General features: G+C 44.3%; 1 protein-coding gene and 1 long non-coding RNA gene across 2 annotated transcripts in view; one reads left to right on the plus strand and one right to left on the minus strand.

Annotated features, from left to right (window-relative positions):
- The window catches only part of LOC140105820 (uncharacterized), a 572,683-nt gene that overhangs the window by 357,984 nt on the left and 188,894 nt on the right, over positions 1-25,805 (minus strand). The gene's annotated exons all lie outside the window — the stretch shown is intronic.
- Positions 6,195-9,666, plus strand: LOC140105745 (uncharacterized). Its single transcript, XM_072129777.1, has 5 exons — positions 6,195-6,777; positions 7,021-7,077; positions 8,520-8,579; positions 9,307-9,372; positions 9,503-9,666. Exons 1-5 carry the CDS (start codon positions 6,279-6,281, stop codon positions 9,532-9,534), a joined length of 714 nt encoding a protein of 237 aa, XP_071985878.1. The 5' UTR covers positions 6,195-6,278; the 3' UTR covers positions 9,535-9,666.

Genomic DNA, 25,805 nt, shown 5'->3' on the forward strand with positions numbered 1-25,805 from the left:
AGAAAGTTTTTAAAATGAATATATTGAAAAGCTGTGCATGAGCGTAGATCCGGTGTGCCATTCTTTATCTAAGACCTATAGTGTATTACTTAGAGAAACGTACCAAACAGTGCCCAGATTCACAACAAAATGGGAGCAGGAACTACAAATTAATTTTACAACAGAACAATGGAGACGAATATTTGAATTTACATATGTTTCTGTCACCAGCTCAAGACTTCAAGGGGGTAATTATAAAATAATATCACAATGGTATCAAGTTCCTCTTAAGATTCATGTCATGTTCCCAGAAGTTAGCCCACTGTTTTGGAGATGTGGAGAGGAGGAAGGTTAATTTTTACATGTATTTTGGTCCTGTTCCACGTTGATATAATTTTGGCAAGCAATACAATATGTTATCCAGCAGAAACTAGACATTAATATTCCGTTTGAAACAACTTTCGTCCTTTTGCAACACAGTGAAATCCCTAAACAGGTGCATGCAGAATCATTAGTGCGATATCTTCTAATGGCAGCTCGTTTGTGTATTCCAGTCTTTTGGAAATAAACAGTGGCACCCCCTGTGTCCCTCTGGCTTTCAAAAGTAAAAGATATTATGAATATGCAGGAAATTACTCTGTCTGCAAGGGGAACGAAAGATAGATTTGATGCTACTTGGAGTACCTGGGTGAGATTTAGGAATTCAGAGTATTATAGGTTGCTGCTGATATAGAAGTAAACAGATAGGGTTTGAAGTCTTGACTATAATGTACACTCACCGGCCACTTTATTAGGTACACCTGTCCAACTGCTCGTTAACACAATTTCTAGGCATTTAGGCATGTAGACATGGTCAAGACAATCTCCTGCAGTTCAAACCGAGCATCAGTATTGGGAAGAAAGGTGATTTGAGTGCCTTTGAACGTGGCATGGTTGTTGGTGCCAGAAAGAAGGGCTGGTCTGAGTATTTCAGAAACTGCTGATCTACTGGGATTTTCACGCACAACCATCTCTAGGGTGGTCCGAAAAAGAAAAAAAACATCCAGTGAGCGGCAGTTCTGTGGGCGGAAATGCCTTGTTGATGCCAGAAGAGAATGGGCAGACTGGTTCGAGCTGATAGAAAGGCAACAGTTACTCAAATCACCACCCGTTACAACAAAGGTAGGCAGAAGAGCATCTCTGAACGCACAGTACGTCGAACTTTGAGGCAGATGGGCTACAGCAGCAGAAGACCACACCGGGTGCCACTCCTTTCAGCTAAGAACAGGAAACTGAGGCTACAAGATTGGAAAAACGTTGCCTGGTCTGATGAGTCTCGATTTCTGCTGCGACATTCGGATGGTAGGGTCAGAATTTGGCATCAACAACATGAAAGCATGGATCAATCCTGCCTTATATCAACGGTTCAGGCTGGTGGTGTCATGGTGTGGGCAATATTTTCTTGGCACTCTTTGGGCCCCTTGGTACCAATTGAGCATCGTTGCAACACCACAGCCTACCTGAGTATTGTTGCTAACCATGTCCATCCCTTTATGACCGCAATGTACCCAACATCTGATGGCTACTTTCAGCAGGATAATGCGCCATGTCATAAAGCTGGAATCATCTCAGACTGGTTTCTTGAACATGACAATGAGTTCACTGTACTAAAATGGCCTCCACAGTCACCAGATCTCAATCCCAATCTTTGGGATGTGGTGGAATGGGAGATGCGCATCATGGATGTGCAGCCGACAAATCTGCGGCAACTGTGTGATGCCATCATGTCTATATGGACCAAAATCTCTGAGGAATGCTTCCAGCACCTTGTTGAATTTATGACACGAAGAATTGAGGCAGTTCTGAAGGCAAAAGGGGGTCCAACCCGTTACTAGCATGGTGTACCTAATAAAGCGGCCAGTGAGTGTAATTTGATACGGATGACCACTTGGATTAAGGTTAGGGGGAGTAGACGGGGTTTTTTTGTTCTCTTTTTTTCTTTTTCTCTTTTATATTATATATTATATACATAAACCGCCTATGCACTCTACATAGACTGACAGCTGCACTGCATTAAGCACAACCTAACAGGCATTTACTGCCGGCAGCCTTGGGGTCCTTCATCGGACTTCAGAGCTGTCATATCAACAATCTGCGTCTCCGTGCCCTGCACAAAGGGTGCTGATCATTTAGGTAATGCCCTATACATGCAGCGGTAAACAGACGGTTACCACACACTGCTGTGATGGCGCTGTGATCTTCAGGGCTCAGCTTTTGATCCCAGGAGATCATCATGACATAACTCTACGTCAAGGTGCGGGTACATCAGAGTGCTGGAAGAGGTAAAGGCTGCAGCTCCTAAGTTAGGCATTCTTAGGGCACGACAGAAGGAAGAGTTTATGACACATGTTCTTCAGGGGACAGCCCTGGATATGGTCCAAGGTCAGAACAGGTTAGTGTATAATTATATGTATGTGTATGTATAAAGAAGCTTATGTGGCAAAAAAACAGAGTTATAGCAACTTGTGCCAATAGGTATTCTGAAATCTATTTCAGGGCCAGAATAATATATTTAAGGGTATTTTAAGGGTTTAATAGAATGGGATCTTTCATTTGCCCATCTTCCTCCTACAGTGTTAGTCAAAACAGTCCTACTTAGGGTTGGAAAGACTTGAGTCAGGAAATCATTTTACGAAAATGTTGATATTGCAATTTCTTAATATACAGGTAAAAGTTCTCAGAATTAAGCTCTCTTGAATGCTTCTTTTTGCATAGATGTGAACAACCCAAAGTAATAACAATGAGTACAATTGTAAGCACCCAATGGCGTTTTACCAACAATGCTGGCAATTTTTTTTCCCTGTAAAATATAAATTATTTTGTTTTGCCAGCACATTACTCATTACCAATAATTATTCCATCCAGGAGTATAATTTGTAGATGTGCTAAAATGATGACACAACAGATACATTTATAACTTGCACTGACATCTTAAAAATTACATGTTTAAAATTGGCCCTGATAGAACTAAGATATTTCTGACACATAATTGACGTTATGGAAAATTACACCAAACTCCACCTTAACTACATGAATTACATTTTATGCATTTTACATAGCTGCATAAAAATGTACACAAGAGAACATTATGGGCACATCATGCACTGATGACTTAGGAGTGTTCATCTAATAGTAATTCTAGAAAATTGTCATATACATTTTATCATATACGTGTTAATATGAAAAATATGTACAATCACCAACAGAGTTTTTTTTCACTTGGACCACATTGTGACTGGGTTTGGATTTAGCATAACATAGAAAAATGTCCAACAGGGACATATAAACCCATTGGTCACTTAAAATATAACTTTTATTAATATTCGATAAAAGATGAATAGACTCCGTCCAAAAAAAAATGTTTAAAAGTTAACAGAGTGCAGATGCTGGAGTTTACACCTTAATTAGGTGGTCAGGATATATCTGGCAGTATATGTCAACCACAATAGGGGGGACTGATAGTACACTCAGTCCTCAGATCGAGGGGTTTAGGAGCTGAGACTACTTGGGGAGTCCATTTTCCTCTGTTTAATATATTTCACATTGGGTTATTTGACCCACTGTTGTACTCTATTGTTCATAGGACCGTAGATCCTATTCACTGGGTTTTTTGTGTATAACAGAGCCCCACGATGTTCTACAGCTCTTACTATTGCCCTCTCTATACTACTTCAGGTTATCTCTGCTGCCGCGGACTAGCTGTGTCTCTGACCATTCCTGCACCTTTGGTGTCCAGCTGTCTACTGCCTCTGAATTAAAAACTAGCAGATTAGCCCCCCCCCGACATGTTTCGCCACATGCCGTGGCGTCCTCCACATAGCCCCGATCCCCCTGAGGACGCCACGGCATGTGGCAAAACATGCCGGGGGGGCTAATCTGCTAGTTTTTAATTCAGAGGCAGTAGACAGCTGGACACCAAAGGTGCAGGAATGGTCAGAGACACAGCTAGTCCGCGGCAGCAGAGATAACCTGAAGTAGTATAGAAAGGGCAATAGTAAGAGCTGTAGAACATCGTGGGGCTCTGTTATACACAAAAAACACAGTGTATCGATCTGAGGGCTGAGTGTACTATCAGTCCCCCCTATTGTGGTTGACATATACTGCCAGATATATCCTGACCACCTAATTAAGGTGTAAACTCCAGCATCTGCACTCTGTTAACTTTTAAACATTTTTTTTGGACGGAGTCTATTCATCTTTTAGCGAATATTAATAAAAGTTATATTTTTAGTGACCAATGGGTTTATATGTCCCTGTTGGGCAATTTTCTATAATATGAAAAATATGTTACCACTTGTGCACGGCAAGTTGGAACACAGATCAAAAAGTCTACGCTGGTGTAGGCTGGGTACCACGAAATGCAAAAGATATGTCAGATAAAAAGACAACATATGTTAGACCTGTGCCAATACAAGGAGAAATTCATTGGAAACACCAGCAGCCAAACCTATGGCCAACAAAACCAAACAAGAAGATACAACATCACCGTGAAGACCAGCTGGCTAATGAAAACTTCTATAGGTCACAATCAGATATTCATTTAATCCCTACTACAATAGATAGCAAGTGAAATCTTCTAAACCTAATAGTTATTGCTGTAATGGAGAGTCTGCAGAGTATGAGGTACCTGTATGCCACTGTGGTCTACAACAGTTGCATCCACGTGATGTAGCCCAAATTAATCTTGTTAATATAAGTTCAATAATTCAGGGCAACCAAACATATTCTAGTGTCCATTAATTGGCAGAATAGCTATTAAAATTTTAAGATGTGTGCATGAACCAGTAGTATGATCTTACTTTGGATCTTATCATCGCCGATTCTATTCTATACTGTTTTCACTCTGAATTCACTCTTACTAGCATTTGGTTTACACAGAAGCTCTGGGAGTTACAGCAGCTAGGTCATCATCTAGCACATAGAGAATTGGTAATTTCTAGAAAGAAGCTGCAAAGATTAAAGCTGATTGGAAATAAAGATTTCAAGCCACATAATGAGCAGAAACATTATTGCTTCTTATGTAGACACACTAGACTACTTATTTAAGTCTGTTGGGTATAGATTATCATTAGAAATCAAGAGGCATGCTACACTATTCCATTCCAGTGTACAAGTGGTATGCAAAGGAAAAAAATGATAATAGTTTCTGCCGGGCACTGCCGACATCCATCATTCAGTGGATTTGTATCATTAGTCATAATACACATGTTAACAGCCTAGAGATAACCAGAATGTAGGAAATTAAAAAACTTCTACTTCAGTGTACAAAAAAATAACTAAATTTACAAAACTAAAGCTTAAAATGGAACCTGTCACCAGAGGCCCATTTTTAGCTGGGGACAGGTTCTCAAAGATACAGTTCTGTATTTGGTGAACATGTTTTTAAAATAGCTCTGCGTTAGTACCATCTAGTACCATCTCCCGTGGTGGTCGAGGGGGTCCACCGACCCCGAACTCTCTCTAACAGGCAGTATTCAACCCAAGGAAGTTAATAATATTCGTAGCATCTAGATTCTAGAAAAAGTATTCAAATAACCCTAAAGCACAAATATTTACAAAAATAAGAGATTCAATAAGATCTGATGGGGCTACAATGTTTTTGACAGCAGAAGCAGCACTGTTAAAAATCACCTAGAAAAAACTGGGAAGCACCATAATAAAAAACTGTTCCATTCCCTTCTTGACCAGTCCTTTGGGACCCTAATAGCAAATCAATTTTTTTTTCTCTTTTTAATTCATGTTGTTTTTTTCAGGTTATTATATTTATCTAGTTATCTTGTTTATGTAGATGTATATATAATGTATATACAAGAAAATAAATAAACCAAATAATGTATAAAAAATGACTATGTCAACATTTTTAATGACTAATGCATATCTGTAACATAATATTAGGAAAATTCTTTATAATATAATTTTGATAATTTTAGCATTGAAACCAGTAAAATTTCATATCTAATATATGGTTTGAGGTAGCTATAATATCTATTGGCGAGTCATGTAAAGGATAGTTTTACAGTGCCTAAGTAAAGCACAGTGCAAGGGAAACACCCTGCTTTCAAGCTTGCAGAATCTATTGACAAGGATAATTGGTTTCCAAATTATACACATTGCTTCACCCTTGTTAAAAAAAAAATGAAAGACAACCCAATTTAAGGCTAGCTCAAGGATATAAAAGGATGCTTTTCAACACAGCAGACATACAGCTCTTTCTCTGCACTGTTCTGTAAATAATTGGCTTTGTCTTACAATTTTTAACCATGTCTACTAAAGGTGGATCTGGTGGCGGATATCAACAAAGTGGATCCGGGGGTGACTGCGGTGGAGGTTCTGGAGGAGGATATCAGCAAGGAGGTTCTGGAGGAGGATATCAGCAAGGAGGTTCAGGAGGTGACTGTGGTGGTGGATATCAGCAAGGAGGTTCTGGTGCTGGATATCAGCAAGGTGGTTCTGGCGGTGGATATCAGCAAGGTGGTTCTGGCGGTGGATATCAGCAAGGAGGTTCTGGCGGTGGATATCAGCAAGGAGGTTCTGGCGGTGACTGTGGTGGTGGATATCAGCAAGGTGGTTCTGGCGGTGGATACCAGCAGGGAGGTTCTGGTGGGTCTGGCAGTGGATATCAACAAGGTAGTTCCGGAGGAGACTGTGGTGGTGGTTCCGGTGGCGGCTATCAGCAAGGTGGTTCTGGAGACTGTGGCGGTGGATCTGGCAAGCAGAGCTTAAGCTTTTGTGGTGACCAACAGGGAGGATCATATACATGTAAGTACTAAATTAACCACATATATACATATATGTACTGCCTAAAATGGAAGTTGTTGCATGAAATAAATACCATGTTGTTAGTTTGAAGCATGCAATCTTTGATATTTTGAATTGGGTCATGCAGAGCCTTCAAATTACAGCATGACTACCTGTAGATTTATGATAGCAAAATAAAAATTTGTGACATGATCACTATCAAACTATACATTTGTGCTAAACAGTTTTGCATTTCTGTTGCAGCTGGTGGCTCTTCAAAGGGTCAAGATCAAGGTCCATGTGGTGGTGGCAGTAAATCAGGTACAGTATTAACAACAAACAGTAAATACATGATACATGAAATATAAATTGCCTTGCTTTATTTAAACTCACTGGATATAGGGATGCAAATGAAATGAACACTGTGGGGGTCATTTACTAAGGGCCCGATTCGCGTTTTCCCGACGTGTTACCCGAATATTTCCGTTTTGCGCCGATTGTACCTGAATTGCCCCGGGATTGTGGCGCACGCGATCGAAATTTGGCGCATCGGCGCCGGCATGCGCGCAACGGAAATCGGGGGGCGTGGCCGAACGAAAACCCGACGTATTCGGAAAAACCGCCGCATTTAAAAAAAAAATTGTGTCGCGAAAATTTCACTCACCTTCATCCTGGGTAGGCCGGTGTATTTCGAGGCATTCCAGCGGACTTCAGCGCAGGAGCGCCACCTGGTGGACGGTGGAGGAACTGCATTGATGAATCCCGGCCGGACCCGAATCCAGCGCAGAGAACGCGCCGCTGGATCGCGAACGGACCAGGTAAGTAAATGTGCCCCTGTATGTCAAAAGCAATTCACCTAAATATCTTATGTGCTCGAAACCTTATGGCAGCTACTTGGCCTTTGTGAGTAGTTAGAGCTTGGTCAGGTATGGTCTGCATTGAGCTCTATTCCCCTAGAACAGTGATGGCTAACCTATGGCACTGGTGCCAGAGGTGGCACTCAGAGCCCTTTCTGTGGGCACTCAGGCCATCACCAGAGATGACTCAGGCATCTTCCTGCAGTCCCAGACAGCCCAGGACTTGCTGTGCACACAGGTATTTTAAAGTGACAGCTGTACCTGGGACTATCTTCTGCTTTATTGGTGTCCTCAGAGTGCTGATATCAATAAAAACTGTGACAGAGAAGGGAGTATAAATCACAAATTAAATTTCTGTGTTGGCACTTTGCGATAAATAAGCGGGTCTTTGTTGTAGTTTGGGCACTCGGTCTCTAAAAGGTTTGCCATCACTGCCCTAGAACCTATGTCTTACTGTGAATTATAACTAACCCTGCAGATTATAACTAACCCTGTATAGTTAAATAAGGAACCAACAGTGGATGGGTCCAGTAATCATACATCATAATACAGGAATGTGATTCAAAATAGTAATATAACAGTGGTTAGTCTTTAAACAAAGTCCCTGCTCCATCTGTTTAAGGGAAAGCCCCTCTCTGACACCAGTATTCCCTTTAGAAACACATGCAAAGCGTCCATCTTCTTCCAAAAAATCTTTAACATAAAAGTCAACCACTGTTATAGAACAAATAAATACATATATGTCTAAAGAGGAGCTCATGAGCTTGATTGAGATACCTTCAGATGGCTATAATGATGTCTAGGATAAGGCCTGTTTTGTTAGCGCACAAAATAAGATTAGATTAAATACATTTCCAAAGTAACATTCTTCTAAAAGTCTAACACTCTTCTTCTAAACTGCCATAGGTGGTGGTGGTGGTGCTGGTTGGGGCCAAGACGGTGATTCTTGTGGTGGTAACAAATCAGGTAATGCATACAATATGGACCTAGACACTGTTCCCCATCAGCTTGCTGGAATCAACAGAAGTTGCATGATATATCCAACAGATCATAAAATGAAATTTTTGTAAAAACCATTAAATTAAGTTCAATATTTTTATATCAACAAAATGAACATAGCGGGGCACATTTACTAAGGGCCGTGCGCCTGTTTTCTGTCGGACTTTGCAAATTCTTTCTAGTGCAAACTGCTTGCATAAGTACCTGTATTTAAGAAATTTCTGCACCATATCTGTGTTCAACATTTCTCTAACGAAATGGACGTTCCGGTGCCCAGTCCGACAGAAGTGTGTTGCACGCCCCATGTCAAAGGTACACCAAAAAAAGTTGTTGAGCTGTGCACGGGACACCAGATTAATGAAGAACATTCTGAATCTGGGCCCTCTGAGCAGTTATCACTGTTCATAGTAAATGTGCACTAATGTGTAATTTGAGTGTTCCAAACTAACAAAAAAAGATTAGGCTTCAATATTAAAAAAGTATATTATTCAGGAAAATGTCCTATAATGTCACAACAAATCAATCTGTGAAGTAGTCACACTCTGTTTTATAAACCAATTCAGTTTACATAGCCATTTTATGCCAGCATGGGCACTAAGGAGTAGAAGGTGGCACTACTGGTGATATCTAGTTAATACATAAGATACTAAAAAGTATATCAAATAGACTAACTCAAATGCATTAACTTTTTTAGGTGGTGGTGCTGGAGGTCACCATGGGCACCATGGACACCATGGTCATCATGGAGGTTCTGGAGGAGGTAAATACTTGAGATATATTGTAAGGGGATGATCTCTTACAAAGTTCTACATGAACATATAGTTTACAAAAAAAGTTTCTGTAGTTTTAGTAAAAAAATATTAACAGACACATAATTCTTATGTTTTCAGATGGCAAAGGAATAGGAGGATGCAAGAAATGAACAGAACTCTAAACTAGACTTTATTAAAAATGATAAATCCCTTAACTAAATCAATCAATACACTAACATGTTACTCTGATGTTTTAAATTATCAAATAAATATGATTTTTCTCGGTGATCAGATGCACTTGACATGCTGTGTTTCATTAATGCTTTTTGATAACAGCAATATAGGGATAATATTCTTATATTAATGATCTCCCACTGTTCAGGTTGGAGGATGAAATTTGCAGCAACATGATCATTAATTTCTGAATTAAAAAGGACATGTCTGCAGCATACATGGATTAGGCGTGTAAGATGTTCTATGGAGAGCCAATCAAATGAAAAGGGATGATGTGTGGTAGATTTTAGCTGCTAGAAGCCTGCACCCCTAGGGCATCTACATCAGCATTCTAGAGAAAAAACCTTCTGAAAGCAGGTCTTAGAGTTTTAAAGAAAGGGACGAGTAGTTTGATGGGGGTGCCTTTGGTGAGGTTTCGGAAAGGAAGGCATAAGATGGTGATGAGGGCTACAGAAAAAGGGACAAGTGAGAGGCCGAGGGTCCTATCATCCCACTGAAGAAGACCACAAGTAATTATAAATTGATCTTCCATAGCAGGAAGAGGCAACAACGTACATTATATACTAGATAAGCCGAGTTTTTCAGCACAATTTTTGTGAATTGCAAGGGGAGAAGTCTCATACACACTGCAAGACCTCCACAAGAAATCTTTATGGGAAGCATTGCAATAAGACTGTAGTGTAGGGGATAATCTGTGAATAGTGGACACAACAGAAGTAGAGATGGGCGAATCGATTCTAACAATTCTAACTTCGGTTAGAATTTCAGGAAAAATTCGATTCATCACAAAGCCGAAGTTTACGGTGATTCATGAGAACAAAGGTTTATTTCTCCTCCTATATTACCAAAATGAGCCCAAGTACAGCGTGTTACATGGGGCAGAGAACTCTGGGAAGGAGAAAGGAACACCTTCGATCACATGTGCAGACCTGTAAGCCTAACAGCGAGCGGCAGGCTTATGTGATGTCACAAAGACTATAAAAGAGGCAGCCATTTACTAATCTTAGCACTTCACACTGCATATGTTGCCTGTAGCTTCCAGCTGCTTCTACTGTACTGTGCTGTAGTGATTTTGTTCCAAGTGTGTCCATTTTGGGGGATGTGTATACCCCAAATAGCAGTTCTTTTTTGTCGCTAAAGTGAATAGGAAGAAATCAATGTGAAATCTACATACTTTCTGATTTCTGCTCCAATCCCAGGGTGTCCGTTTTGGGGATCTGTATAACAAACAGGACAGTAAACCGCAGGGGCAGCATGCATGGATGCCTCTGAGGCTGCCTAATCGCACCATTATGCCAAAATTATGGCCAACAGCATGGCGATGACAGAGTGACCGAGTGAGGCGAGATAACATCTAAAACAACCAATAATAATAGAACAAAACGTGCAGAAGAAATCAGACAGCAACCACAGGAGATGATTGCTATGGCAAGTTTCTAACCTACACACAGCACACAAAAGGATTTTGTCACTTTAACTTTTGAAAAATGCCAATGTAGCCCTAACAAGGGCTGTTGGATTCTTGGAGAATCACTCCAAATGCGTAGAAACACCCTAATGCTATCCCTGACCAGCAGCAGCTCTATCCGCAACGGCATCCAGACAGAGAATGATTCGTGCAGCGCGGCCAGTGGCTAATATATGCCAGGGTCACCTGATCAGGTCAGCCAACCACTGCTATCTGCTGGGTGTACTGCAGAGTCTCCTGGCTTGTGATTAGCTCTGTTTCTGGCCGCCAAAAATCTAAATGCCGCAAGATGACATTTTCTTGAGCGGGAGAAATACTCGTCCGAGCACCGAGCTGTTGTGAGTATGCTAATGCTCGAACTAGCATCAAGCTCGGACGAGTATGCTCGCTCATCTCTACACGTAATTAATTAACCTTTATGTCAGACAGAAAGGTGGCAGGTGGAGCAGGCAGCGGTCACAGTACAGTAAGAGGACGTCGCAGCAGGGGTGACTCTGTGAAGGCAGAACTGCCATGATCATCTAGCGGCAGTGTGTTGACTAGGTGACTAGGTCACCCAATTCCTCAAATATAACATCTGACAACCCCAGCCAAGAGTCCGTGGGTTTGTCAGACACAACAATTAGTTGGCATGGCCCAGGAGCAGGTCAGTGCCCCTCACCTGTCCTCAACCAGCCTCTGTCCTGTTCATTTCCCTCAGCCAGAGAAGTACTAGGTGGTCTGGGCTCAGCGCCACTATTCAGGACCAAGTGTATGAGGACAGTCAGCAGCTGCTTGGCAGTGAAGAGATGGGGCAGACATCCTCTGCTTTGTGCAGTAGGCAGGCTGTGCATACTGACCCCATTGAGGAGAGTAGCAGTGACAGGGAAACACAAATTGACGGTGATGTAGCCGATGAAACACTTGAGAGCCGGGTGTAGCAAGGGATTCATCATCGTTGGGCGAAGAGAATGTCAGCTTGCTTGTCAGGCAGCGGAGCAGGCAGCAAGTCTCTACTGTGGCTGTGAGTCAGCAGGGTGGCAACAGTGTGAGCACGGGAGCCAAATGGCCGCGGGGTACAAACCCTGCTTTAGAGGTCCAAGTAAGCAGTGGTACAGGGGCTCAGCAAGGCAACGGCATTAGTAGTCACTCAGCACAGAGTGTTGGAAGTAAAATCACCACCTCAGCAGTGTGGCAGTTTTTTGTTAAGACACCTGAGGAGCCGAGCGTGTATATACATAGAATCTGCGGGCAGAAATTGAAGCTAACGTTGGCAACACATTCAGCATCACCATCCAATGGCCTGGGAGAAACGTGGAACAGATGTGGAGGTCCATACTGCCGCCGCAGCAACAGCAGCAGCAGAACCTAGTAGCATACATGCCATGTCAGCCAGTCAATGCTCCAGCACCTCTGCCAAAGGAAGCTGTTTGTCTTTGACATCATCTCTAGGTCCAGATACTTCTGCTTTTCGCTATGCATGGCGCCAGCAGTCGTTGAAAGAGGAGATTAAACAACTGTATGCATCCTTTCCAAGTCGTGGGCTCTGCACCCTTCAGAGAACTAATGGCTTGTGCCGAACCGAGGTGGAGAGTTCCAAACCACAACTTTTTCCAAAAAGGCACTGCCAGCCCATCACCATTATGTACAACAGAAGGTGGGCCAGTCCTTGAACTTATCAGTTTCTTCCAAGGTGCACGGCAGCACGGACATGTGGAGCTGTTACTACAGTCAGGGCCAGTACATGTCCTTTACAGCCCACTGGGTTAATGTGCTTCCTGCACTTGGTGTCCATGCTGCCCTGAGGAGGGATGGCCCATGCGCCCTGCATGGCACACGTGTTTAATCTGGTTGTCAACAGATTCCTCAAGTCTTCCACCCATCTGCAAGACATTCTAACAATGGCAAGGAAACTGTGCACGCACTTCAGCCATACTTACAAAGCCAAGCACACCCTCCTTGAGTTGCAGCATCAGAACAGCCTACCCCAACATAGTCTGTTATGCAATGTTTCCATACGTTGAAATTCCAGCCTCCATATGTTAGACCACCTGTATGAACAGAGAAAAGCCATAAATGATTTTTTGATAGTGCAAGCGGACCGTAGTACTCCCCTGTGTAACTTTGATGTCAGCCACTGGCAGCTCATGTGTGACATCTGCCGTTTGCTCAGGCCCTTTGAAGAGGCCATGTTATTTGTCAGTCGCCAGGACTGCGGGATGAACATCATTCCACTGCTTCATGTTCTGGAACTCATGCTGCAAAATCTGTCTGGTCAGGGCACTGGGGAAGTGGAGACTACATCTCATGGCCACATGAATCCGGTGGGGGCTGAACTGGAGGAGGAGCAGGAGGACTACTAAAGCAGAGTCTGGTGAAATCAGTGGTTTTTCCACTCAGGTGACAAGAGGAGGAGCAGGAGCACCCGGAGGAGGTTGAAGACGAGGCAGATGTCCCAGAAGCACTGTTGCAGTATACAGTGGAGATGGAGGCCGGGAGTCCCTCAGAGTCACTTGCGCAGATGCCAAACAGCATGGTGCTTTGCCTAACTAGTGACAGCCGAATAGTCAACATCCGGCATAGGGATGACTTTTGGCTCTCCACCCTCTTGACCCTCACTACCGGCCAAAAATGGGTGACTTTTTTCCAGCTGTTGAGAGGGAGGAACAACTGGCATACTATAGAGAAATACTGTGCACACAGTTGGCCGCTGCCTATGTTTGCCATTGTCCATCCTCTGTCAGGTTTGACCGAGGATTCCTGGCAGTGATCGCTCATGTACTACTGCCATGGCTGCTGTTGGGAGCTGGGGTGTAGGAGCAGTAGCAGCTCCATCAGCAGCAGCTTAAGTCTGGATTCCTTATTGAGCAACTTCCTTCACCCGCGTAGTGAGGGTAGCCGCCACCAGCAGCAGGACATTGAGCAGACAGCCCTTTAGCACCTCAGGTAGAGGATCCCATGGACTACTGGGCAGCCAAACTTGATGTGTGGCTGCAACTTGAGCAGTTTGCAGTAGAGAAGCTGTCCTGCCAGGCCAGTAGTGTGGCATCAAAGCGGGTGTTCAGTGTTGTGGGGGCCATCGTTACCCCAAGGAGAACCCGCTTGTCAAGATGAATCAGGCTTAGATCGACCAGCATTTCAACTCACCAATGCCTTATGCATCAGATTAGATCAGCCATGACGCTTCTCCCAAACGTTGGGGTTCTAACTACCTGCCTCAGCCACTATTCTGATGCTGCCACCCACCTGATGCCACACATCTGCTGCTAATTGCTCCATCTTCCTCCTACCATCTTTACCAGGGAATGGTATTTTCCACCACCTCCACACTAAATAATTGTGTCACTCTTTGGGCTCCTGCTCCTGCTGACGCCACCTCCACATGATATCATTGTGCCACTCTGTGGGCTCCTGCTGCTGCCACCTCCACACTATATCATTGTGCCACTCTGTGGGCTCCTGCTGTTGATGCCACCTCCACCCTATATCATTGTGCCACTCTGTGGGCTCCTCCAGATATCCATCCGTTATGTTCTGTTACATAGCATTTAGAACTTTCCCATTTTATAGCTTAAAGGGGTATTCTCGTCTGGGCATTCACATTCAGTTTGATAAATATTCCATATTTAAACATTACTTCAATTAGATGTTATTAAAAAAAATGTTCCTGTGTGAAGATAATTTCTCATAAATGTAGTGATATTGTCCCTTAGAAACGAGATAGCTTCCTTGGATACGGCCACCTCTGCTGGATGGATTACACAAATAAACAAAAAGTTTTTGTATATGAAATGTCCGTGAGTTACTGCAGGTCCTGCAGCCGTCCTGTGGTAATGATTGCTGAATCCAGGAGGTCAGGCAGGACTCAATAGCGCATGTCTGGCCACGGCTGCCAGAGTGTGACGTGGTCGTAACCGAGGAAGCTATCTTGTTTCTAAGGGACAGCATGGCAACATTAATGAGAAATTATCTTCACATAAGAACATTTTTTTTAATAACATCCAATTGAAGAAATGTTTATATATGGAAGATTAGTGAAACTGAATGTGAATGCCTAGACGAGAATACCCCTTTAAGGCTCAGCCCTATTTTTTTTATTCTGACATACATCTCTTTCTATGGTTATAACTTTTGAACACTATTACTTATCAAAAAGATTCTGATAATTTTTTTCCCCACATGTTGTACTTCATTTTAATGTTAAATTTGGGTGATAAGTAGAGATGAGCGAGTATACTCGTCCGAGCTTGATGCTCGTTCGAGTATTAAGGTACTCGAAACAGCTCGTTGCTCGGACGAGTATTTCCCCTGCTCGAGATCGAGCATTTAATTAAAAAAACACAGTGAAGAACAATGAAGAATAGAATAAAAACAGTGAACACAGGATCATTTAAGTGAAAAATACAGTGAAGAACACAGTGAAGAATATGCAACATCCCCCACCGGGCCTAGCCTTTTCTTGGGGCCTGGAGACAGCCTGGGCCCGCAGTACCTGAGTGGCTGGCGGTTGCGGCCTAAGTATGCTTGTGTCACGGTGCTTGGTATGGGGAACCGGAGGGCTGTCCTACAGCCTGGCAGGTCTCCAGCAGGGTGGTGTTGGCAAGAAATGATGAGGGAGAGGCTGCTATAGCGGATCTCCCTGGGGCAACCCTTTGGTGTCTAGAGTATGAGTCTCTGTGTGGTGGACAGGGTGCCCGTGATGGTGACAGCCGGAGTAGCAGGGACCAGACGGAGGCAGAGGTTGAACAGAAACACTTACAGTTCTTTATTGGAACCGACAGGAACATCAGCAACGTGCCTTTAACAAGATGGTGGAGTACTGGAGAGGTATTTGGAGGGAGCCACAGGATGTAGATCACCAGCCTGGATGCAATGGCAGGCTGGGAGGCAGCTGTGTCCTAATAGGAAGCTTCAGCTTGATCCTGGATATCTTCAGGTATCACCCTTGAAGGTAGGATGATACCCCTTTCCTCGCTACCTAGCTATTAGCTCCACTTCAGGCAGGGGCTAGGCTCTTCCTGCTCTGGTCTGGTGTGCTAGCTGTACAGACTCCGAAGAGTCTGTACTGGAGAGACTCCAGTCTGCTTCTGAGCTACTGCTCAGCTAACTGCTCTCTAGAATATTCCTGGCGAGGGGTTTTATTATCTCCCCTTGGTCAGGTGATGGCTGCTCCTCCAATTACCTCTCAGCTCACAGTGACAGGATGTAACACAGATCATTGGATACTAGACTTTTACATCATACACAGATTAACTTCTGCCTTGCCAGGAAGGATTAACCACTGCAATGTCCCCTGTGTGATGTGATGATATGCTGTGGGGCTTATTCGCAAGCACTCCTTCGCCATTGCATCGGCGAGGGTGTTGCAAATAGATTACAGATGTTCAGCACATCTGCTTACTTGTCGGAAGATACGCGCGGAACGGCAGCAGGGAGACATCAAGCAGCACGGGGGAGACATCGGGCAGCACGGGGGAGACATCGGGCAGCACGGGGGAGACATCGGGCAGCACGGGGGAGACATCGGGCAGCACGGGGGAGACATCGGGCAGCACGGGGGAGACATCGGGCAGCACGGGGGAGACATCGGGCAGCACGGGGGAGACATCGGGCAGCACGGGGGAGACATCGGGCAGCACGGGGGAGACATTGGGCAGCACGGGGGAGACATCGGTCAGCACGGGGGAGACATCGGTCAGCACGGGGGAGACATCGGGCAGCACGGGGGAGACATCGGGCAGAACGGGGAGACATCGGGCAGCACGGGGGAGACATCGGGCAGCACGGGGGAGACATCGGGCAGCACGGGGAGACTTCAGTGGAAGAATTTGAGCGATCCCGGGACAGCGTATCACCCCGACAAGTAAGCAGATGTGCCGAACATCTGTAATCTATTCTTCACTGTGTTTTTCACTGCGTTTTTCACTTAAATGATCCTGTGTTCACTGTTTTTATTCTATTCTTCACTGTTCTTCACATCTGTTAACTTGTCGGGAGATAATATACGCGCGGAACAGTGAAGAATAGATTGCAGATGTTTGCATACATCTGCTAACTTATCAGAAGATATTCTTTTTCAATTAAATAACACATTTTATTCCTGAACCATGGTCCCTTTGAAAAATGCTCGGGTCTCCCATTGACTTCAATGGGGCTCGTTATTCGAGACGAGCACTCGAGCATCTGGAAAAGTTTGTCTCGAATAACGAGCACCCGAGCATTTTAGTGCTCGCTCATCTCTAGTGATAAGGTTTGCGTTTATTTACAAAAAAAAAAAAATTTTGAAAAATTTGCCATTTTCAAAATTCAAAATCATTGCGTTTTCAGACAGATAAATTTACCACGTAAATATGTTGCTGAATAACATTTCGCATATGTCTACTTTACATTTATTATAGACAATTTATTTTGAGGTCAAATTAAATATCAGTTTTCCGTATTTTCAGAATTGACTATTTTGGGGATAAATGTTTTGAATGAAATTTTACATATTTAACATCAAAACCCCCCTATAAAATCAGCCTATTTTCAAAATTTCAACCCTCATGCTATCAGAAACAGCTTTTAGGAAGATTGTTAAGATTGTTTGAGATCTTCATAGTAATTGAATCAAAATGGAGGTGAAATTTAGAATGGTCAAATTTTGTCGGTTATACGTTCATTTAGACTAGAGATGAGCGAGTATACTCGTCCGAGCTTGATGCTCGTTCGAGTATTAAGGTACTCGAAACGGCTCGTTGCTCGGACGAGTATTTCCCCTGCTCGAGATCGAGCATTTAATTAAAAAAACACAGTGAAGAACAGTGAAGAATAGAATAAAAATAGTGAACACAGGATCATTTAAGTGAAAAACACAGTGAAAAACACAGTGAAGAATAGATTACAGATGTTCGGCACATCTGCTTACTTGTCGGGAGATACGCGCGGAACGGTGCGAGCAAAATAGTATGTGAAGAACAATATATATGTGTGAAGAAGACATTGCAGAACACGGTGAGCAGGACAGAGACAACGGGGAGCAGCACAGAGACACCGGGGAGCAGCACAGAGACACCGGGGAGCAGCACAGAGACACGGGGGCAGAGGCGGCACGGAGACATGGGGCAGCGGCAGCAGCACAGAGACATGGGGCATCGGCAGCAGCACGGAGACATGGGGCAGGGGCAGCAGCACAGAGACATGGGGCATCGGCACGGAGACATGGGGCAGCGGCAGCACGGAGACATGGGGCAGCGGCACAGAGACATGGGGCAGCGGCAGCATGGAGACATGGGGCATCGGCACGGAGACATGGGGCAGCGGCAGCATGGAGACATGGGGCATCGGCACGGAGACATGGGGCAGCGGCAGCATGGAGACATGGGGCATAGGCACGGAGACATGGGGCAGCGGCAGCATGGATACATGGGGCATAGGCACGGAGACATGGGGCAGCGGCAGCATGGATACATGGGGCATCGGCACGGAGACATGGGGCAGCGGCAGCATGGAGACATGGGGCATCGGCACGGAGACATGGGGCAGCGGCAGCACGGAGACATGGGGCATCGGCACGGAGACATGGGGCAGCGGCAGCACGGAGACATGGGGCAGCGGCACGGAGACATGGGGCAGCGGCAGCATGGATACATGGGGCATAGGCACGGAGACATGGGGCAGCGGCAGCATGGATACATGGGGCATAGGCACGGAGACATGGGGCAGCGGCAGCATGGATACATGGGGCATCGGCACGGAGACATGGGGCAGCGGCAGCATGGAGATATGGGGCATCGGCACGGAGACATGGGGCAGCGGCAAGGAGACATGGGGCAGCGGCAAGGAGACATCGGGGAGCAGCACGGAGACATCGGGGAGACTTCAGTGGAAGAAGAGCAGCGGATCCCGGGACAGCGTATCTCCCGAAAAGTAAGCAGATGTGCCGAACATCTGCAATCTATTCTTCACTGTGTTTTTCACTTAAATGATCCTGTGGTCACTGTTTTTATTCTATTCTTCACTGTTCTTCACATCTGATAACTTGTCGGGAGATAATATACGCGCAGAACAGTGAAGAATAGATTGCAGATGTTTGTATACATCTGCTAACTTATCAGAAGACATTCTTTTTCAATTTATTAACACATTTTATTCCCGAACCATGGTCCCTTTGAAAAATGCTCGATTCTCCCATTGACTTCAATGGGGCTCGTTATTCGAGACGAGCACTCGAGCATCTGGAAAAGTTCGTCTCGAATAACGAGCACCCGAGCATTTTAGTGCTCGCTCATCTCTAATTTAGACCTAAAATTTACACTTTTCCAAAAGATAAAAAGAGAAAATCCCCCATACAATTTGTTACACATGTTCTCACGAGTACAGAGACCCCCACATGTGTCCGTTACTTGTTTTATGGGAGCACAGCGAGGCGCAGAAGGGAAGGAGCACCCTGCAGCTGCCAGGATTTTAGTTTCATTATTGGCCCCTTTTGTAAGCTCTAAAATTTTAGCTTTTTCATTATTGGGGCCATGAGACAGCATTTTTTTTGTGGGCTCAGATGCTTTTTTCAGTGTTACCATTTTGGGATTGGTATCCCCTATTGTTGAAAGTTTTTGGAACTTTTTCTGAGGGCAGGAATAGAAATGCATCAATTCTGTACTGGATTTTTTACTTTTTAATTTTTGGTGTTCACCATATAGCCTAATAATCATGTTATCTTTATTCTATGGGTTGATACGAGAATATTTTTTCTTAATTTTTACTAAATTTTCTAAATAAAACACTAATATGGGAAAAAATCTATCATTTTTGCATCGCCGTCTTCCAAGTGGCATAACATGTTTACTTTTTTGGCTACGGAGCTGGTTGATGGCTTATTTTTTGTGGGACATGTTGTACTTTGCAACAGTATTCTTCTGGAGTACATATGTTTTTTTGCTTCTTTGGTGGTGTTCATGGTGTGGGTTCAATAATCATTTACTTTTATTCTACGGATTGTTACTGACGTGGTGATACTATATATGTGGGGTTTGTTTTATGATTTAGACAGTTTTTTACATTACATGTCTCTTTATATGTTATGGAATTACGAGCATTTTTATTGATTTCTTACTTTATTTTTTATTGAATAACCTTTTTTTCACTTTTTTACTGTTTCCACCATGGGACATGAACAAGCAATCATCTGATTGCTTGTTCATGATAATATTCTGCAATACTGATGTATTAGCAGTGTCAGCCTATGCACTTGCATAGGCTTACGCTGTGCCCTTAAGATGATGTCAGAGGCGCCATCTTTCAGGCAGTGCCTACAGGCAGCTCTGGGGTCCTGATCGGACTCCAGGGCTGCCACAGCAACGATCGGCGTCCCCCTTAGCTGGCACATAGGGGAAAGACCCCCCAAATGATATATGTGTGGTTGAGCGCTAAGTCACTGAACTCAGCGGCGGCTATATCTGCCACAGAGCGTGAAGAGATTAGGAAAATGGTGCCTCTAATAATATGGAAGAATCCAGCAGCTCAAAGATGTTACTAGCTTTACCCTCAGTCAACTGTATTAAATTATCCAGACTAACTAGATTCATTTCCCATTTAGCAAAGGTACCAACTTGAGTTGCCAATTATTTCTTAAAAAAAGGTAATCACAAACCACATTGTTCAAATGATCTATATAAATAAGCCATCTTTATTCTAAACCTCTAAAATGCATTGTTAATAAATTATATGAAACGCCTGTGGTGTTAAAATGTTCATTATATCCCTTGATAGTTTGCAAAATTAAGTTGTTAGGAGTTTCCAGTGCTCTGGTACTTTAGGGGTTGTAATAAGTTTAAAAAGTGATGTTTTAACATATGCACAAATGATAACGTGTTATACTAACCCCAAAACACACAAGCAAACCATGAACACTTAACTATGTAATTCACCGGCTCACAGGTGATTCCTTTGCTGGTTGCTTTATATTTTTTACTCTTTTTTAACCCAGCCATCATGATGATTTCCTCTGAAGTGGCACCAAGATTGATGTTGCCATATCATGGAAGACGACACCTGTGTAACAGGCCAGAATACACCCCCAGTCCAGGCTATTCCCAGGGTATAGAGTGACCTAGGCCATCTTATACCCCCAGCAGTAACAGTGTTATATACACAAGAATTACTTAATTTTTGTATGTTTTATTTGGGATTCAGCTCTGATAAGTGAGAAACCTAACTGACTACGAACAAATAACCATCACTGTCAGGCTGTGTTCCCGCATTAAAGTTTTCTGATGCAGTCTTGTACCAGATGTGGATTCTCTGGGTGAGAACAAGTAATGGAGTGCTGCTGCTCCTCTTATTTTTACTCCACTCCTGGTTTGGATATGCTTTCTTTCAAAACCCCCCATTCTTACCTTGGCATTCACATTTAAAAATTTTAAAAAAGTGTCCCTGTATGAAGATCATTTTCCATAAATGTTGTCATTTTGACCTTTAAAAATAAGATCTGCCCTTGGCTACAACTGTTTACGTAATTGCGGTGTAAACATTGTATTCGCGTTGTGTTTGCGTAAATGATTTTTAAATCAATGTGATGCTACAACATGTCAAGAGCACCTGTGAACACAGCCTAACATCCCATTTACATAACCACAATGTAAACAATGTAAGAGGTAGGTGGAAGGTCCTTAAAAAGGATTCTGGTGGGGGAGTGGTGTCCGGATGCCTGAGGATTAGGACGTGTGGAGAGACAGCTCCGTCAACCCGGGCCAATTTGAGCATATTATAGAGCACAGCAGTCCGCCATGGGGAACCGCCGCCACACTAAAGCCCAGGGGACATCCTCTGACCGGTCGGGAACCCCTGCTTCAAGCACCTTAGACGAATATCTGGTGCGGAAGACATGCGCCGCACACAAGCTGGTGGCGAATAAGGAGCGCTCGTCGCCTTGCCGACACCAGAGCCCACCTCCCTCACAGAAGGCCCGCACGCTGCAGCGCAGGGAGGAAGACAAGGAACAGCAACAGCCAGTGAGGACAGGGAGCCTGAGGGCTTAAGGTACCTTTGGGGACAGAGGCACTCCAAAACCCCCTGCTGATAGTTTAAGGGTGACAACAAGAGGCATAGCCGCTACTAATTGATTTGGTGACCCCCAGCTAGCCATGAGTGCTTGCATTCCAGCCCTGGTCATCTTGCTGCCACAACATACACAACCTCACCCCACCTCAATATTGTTCCCCAAAGCATTCTCCTGCAGGCGAGTCCACAGAAATGGACTATGTTAATACCCAGCCAACCTTGAGGCTCCAATATGACTCCAGGGAATGATCTCCTAAATCCTGCCACTCATAACTTCAAGGCCAGTCACAACCTCCGCAATCAGACTTGTGGTTACATGTGCATGTTACCCACAAAGCAGGACTTCCAGGCACTGATACTTGAAGTTAAAGACACTTGTAGATCAGCCATAGCTGAAATGCGCCAAGATCGGACCGCGATTAGGGTGGATCAATTAGAAAAGTGATTAATTCACTTAACTCTCTTCTGGAGCAATCTGAGAAAATTCAGGACCTGCAATTTCATGTGGAGGACCTAGACAATAGAGGCTGCAGAAGCAACATGAGAGTCAGGGGGGTCCTTGAGGTTCAGCAAACTGAGAATGTTACAGCAGTACTTAATCTGTTGTTTAATACCCTTCTAAAGAGAAGCCAGGGGGAGCCGGTTAAGATGGATAGGGCACACCGAGCCCTTAGACCATCGGGCCACCCTAGAGAAATTATCTGCTGTATAACGGACTTCCTCTTGAAGGAGTAGATCATGGCTAAAGCACAGCCACAGATAGAGTTCTAGGGCTTCCAGGTGGAGCTCTTCCAGGATCGATCCTGGGTTACATTACAGCACCAGAGAATTCTACACCCATTCCTGAATAAACGTCGAGAGGCCAACATACCATACCGCTGGGGATTCCCGTTCAGCTTGACAGCTCGAAAAGAGGGTAGATGTCGCAGGTCGCGGGCTCACCCGTGCTCCCGGGGCTCGCAGACGCGGCGCCAGCGCAGCTCACCTCCCCCCGTTCCTGACTCTCAGCCGAGTTCCAACCGCACACGTCCCCACCTCCTAGGGCGCGTGCACGGCACCTTCAGGAAATTTAAAGGGCCAGAGCACCGCTAATTGGTGCGCAGGCTGATCACTTCCCCTTTAAAAATCCAGCACCATCTTTACTGCCTTGCTGGATCTTTGTGCCTCACAGCCTGAGAGAAAGATCTTCTGCGAGTCTTCCCGAGTCTCCTGCCTTGCCGAGCCTCCTGCCTTCCCGAGTCCCCTGCGTTCTTGATTCCCTCCGTGTTCCTATGTTACCTGAGCCCCTCCGTGCTGCTGTCCTGTATAACAGTGTTCTTCCGTGCTGCTGTCCTGTGTTCCCGTACCCATCTGCTTGGACCTCCAGTTGCTGTCCTCGGATCAGTCTCTGACATTGCATCTCTGCCGCCTGCCCTTACCCTTTGCCTGGACTTTGACCATGAGATTGTCTGCAGTCTCTGCACTTTAACCTTAGCCACCACTGCAGACAAGTCACGCATGTGGAACAACCTGGTGGAACCACGCCGCAGCTTGTCTAACCCGCTTTGCGGCCGGCCCTGGTGAAAACCGGGTACCCACTTAGACTCCGGTCCCAGGTAGTGGCTTGTGTCATCGTCTGCAGTGGTCCTTATTAGTCCGGAGTGGAAGGACCCACAGTGTCCTTCTAGTAACGTCTTCTGATGTGGGCGTTTAACGCGTTACCCCCAGTCAGGTATATATGCCTCCCTCTGTGCTGGCTCTGCATCTGAGGCCCTAGCGTCTTCCAGGGGCTATTAGCCCCGCCTGGATAACTGGGTATCTATTCCAGAATGTACTTTTTTGGTTATGCTTTTGGTTATGTTCAAGGCCCTGGAGGCTATGCTTCCAGGGCCCAACCACCAAGGGCCTGATCTCTAGCATATACTCAATTCTTAATGCAGGAAATGATACCCCACATGCTTACATGACCCAATGGGAATCCTGGATGGCAGAAGAACAGACGATGGAATAATGGCAGGTTGTTTGAGGGCATGTAAATCCTCTATATGTACCCTGAATAAAGGTTCATGGAATAAAGGTTCACCCCCTTTCAACACTACTTGGAGTGCTGCCTCTTCACTTTGATATATTCGGGATTCTCCACCAAGGAATCACCGGCTACTGCACTCACTGTGCTGCTCAGGACTCTCCCTTGTTTGTACCCTGAATAAGCTATAAATCTTGTTAAACTGGTACCGTACACCGGAACTTCAACACAAATTTCACCCCTTAGTCCCCAACTTATGCTGGAGGTGCGGAGGATCAGGTGCCACTTTATTCCATATTTTTTGAGGCTGCCCAGCCTTGATGCATTTTTGGCGGGAGGTCAGGTCCCTCATTGGGGATGTGCTCAATCCCGATGGACCCTGAAATATATCTTCATAATCTATACCCTAATAATTTCAGGGTCCGAGTGCCAGGTTGTTCCTACACATCATAACAGTGGTTTAGTACTTGACATCTCTGTATTGGAGGCTCTCTTTTACGCCATCTTTACTAGATCTAAATGCGCATATCAGGGATCTTTGATCCATGGAATAAATAACCGCCATGTATCATAAAACCACATCTAAATTTGAGAAGACCTGGACTCTTTGGGACATCTATAACACCAGATTTCCTGAACTTTATTGTTGTATTAAACAATTTATGGTGCTATCATATCATAACCTTTTATAAATAAAAAAGGGTGAGGAGTTGGATTATATGTGAAATCTTGCCTCAATCCTTTAACGCGAGATGACATCGGTGACGCAAATGAAAATGTGGAGTCCCTATGAGGAGGGAAAAATGAGGGAAAATATTCAGCAACTAAGGGAAGACCTTATATGCATAAACTGGGACAGTGGGGCAGATTTATCAAGCTGTCTGAAAGTTAGAATATTTCTATTTCAGATAAAGGCTGCAAAAGTAGACACAGAGAAATATTGCCAGGGTGAGCAAAAATAAAAATTATTTTTCAAGCATATAAATGATAAGAAACTAAAAACAAAGAGTTTGGGCCCTATGAGGATTAACATGGGATCATGGTGGAAGGAGATGAGGAAAGGGCCAATCTACTGAAGGTCGCCTTCTTTACTGTCTTTACCAAGGAAAATCAAAAAGTGATCCTGGAAACTACAGACCTGTGAGTCTAACTTCTGTGGTGGGGAAAATATTTGGCAGTTTTATAGAGATGCTATCCTGGAGTATTTTACTGCACTTAACTTTATAATCAAGCATCAGCATGGATTTGTGAGAGATCCGTCCTGTCAGACAAATCTGATTGGTTTCTGTTGTATATCTGGACTTTTCAAAGGCATTTAACACAGTGAAACACCTGATCAAACTAGACAGGTTTGAAATACTAAGGCATAAGGAAAAGCAAACAAAGGGATTTTTAGCAAATGGAAGCAATTTATTGTTTCACACATTACAAGACAAGAAATAGCAAAGTTAGTTACCCCTTTCAGGCTTACAACATGGTATAATACTGGAATTCTGAAAGGTACACTGGGTGAGCTACAAATTTGAGGGCCACAGTGGAGAGAGCCATCTAGTCTTCATTTATACATCCTCCAGTGAATCGGACAGTTAGTCACCAGGAAAGATGATAAAGCAACCCCCACCCCTCCATGCACTAGAGATCTAGAGGTTTCAATTTCTGGATGCAGGCAAATTGTACAAAGTAGCACTTTACATATATTCATTGAGTATCTAGCCAAA

This window comes from Engystomops pustulosus, chromosome 11, assembly GCF_040894005.1.
Source record: "Engystomops pustulosus chromosome 11, aEngPut4.maternal, whole genome shotgun sequence".
Taxonomy (NCBI): Eukaryota; Metazoa; Chordata; class Amphibia; order Anura; family Leptodactylidae; genus Engystomops; species Engystomops pustulosus.

Excerpts from the sequence above, each read along its gene's own strand:
- LOC140105745 (XM_072129777.1), top strand. The coding sequence starts at position 6,279 with ATGTCTACTAAAGGTGGATCTGGTGGCGGATATCAACAAAGTGGATCC. Across the intron at positions 6,778-7,020 it reads ACAGGGAGGATCATATACAT|CTGGTGGCTCTTCAAAGGGT; the intron begins GTAAGTACTAAA and ends TTTCTGTTGCAG. Across the intron at positions 9,373-9,502 it reads TCATGGAGGTTCTGGAGGAG|ATGGCAAAGGAATAGGAGGA; the intron begins GTAAATACTTGA and ends TTATGTTTTCAG.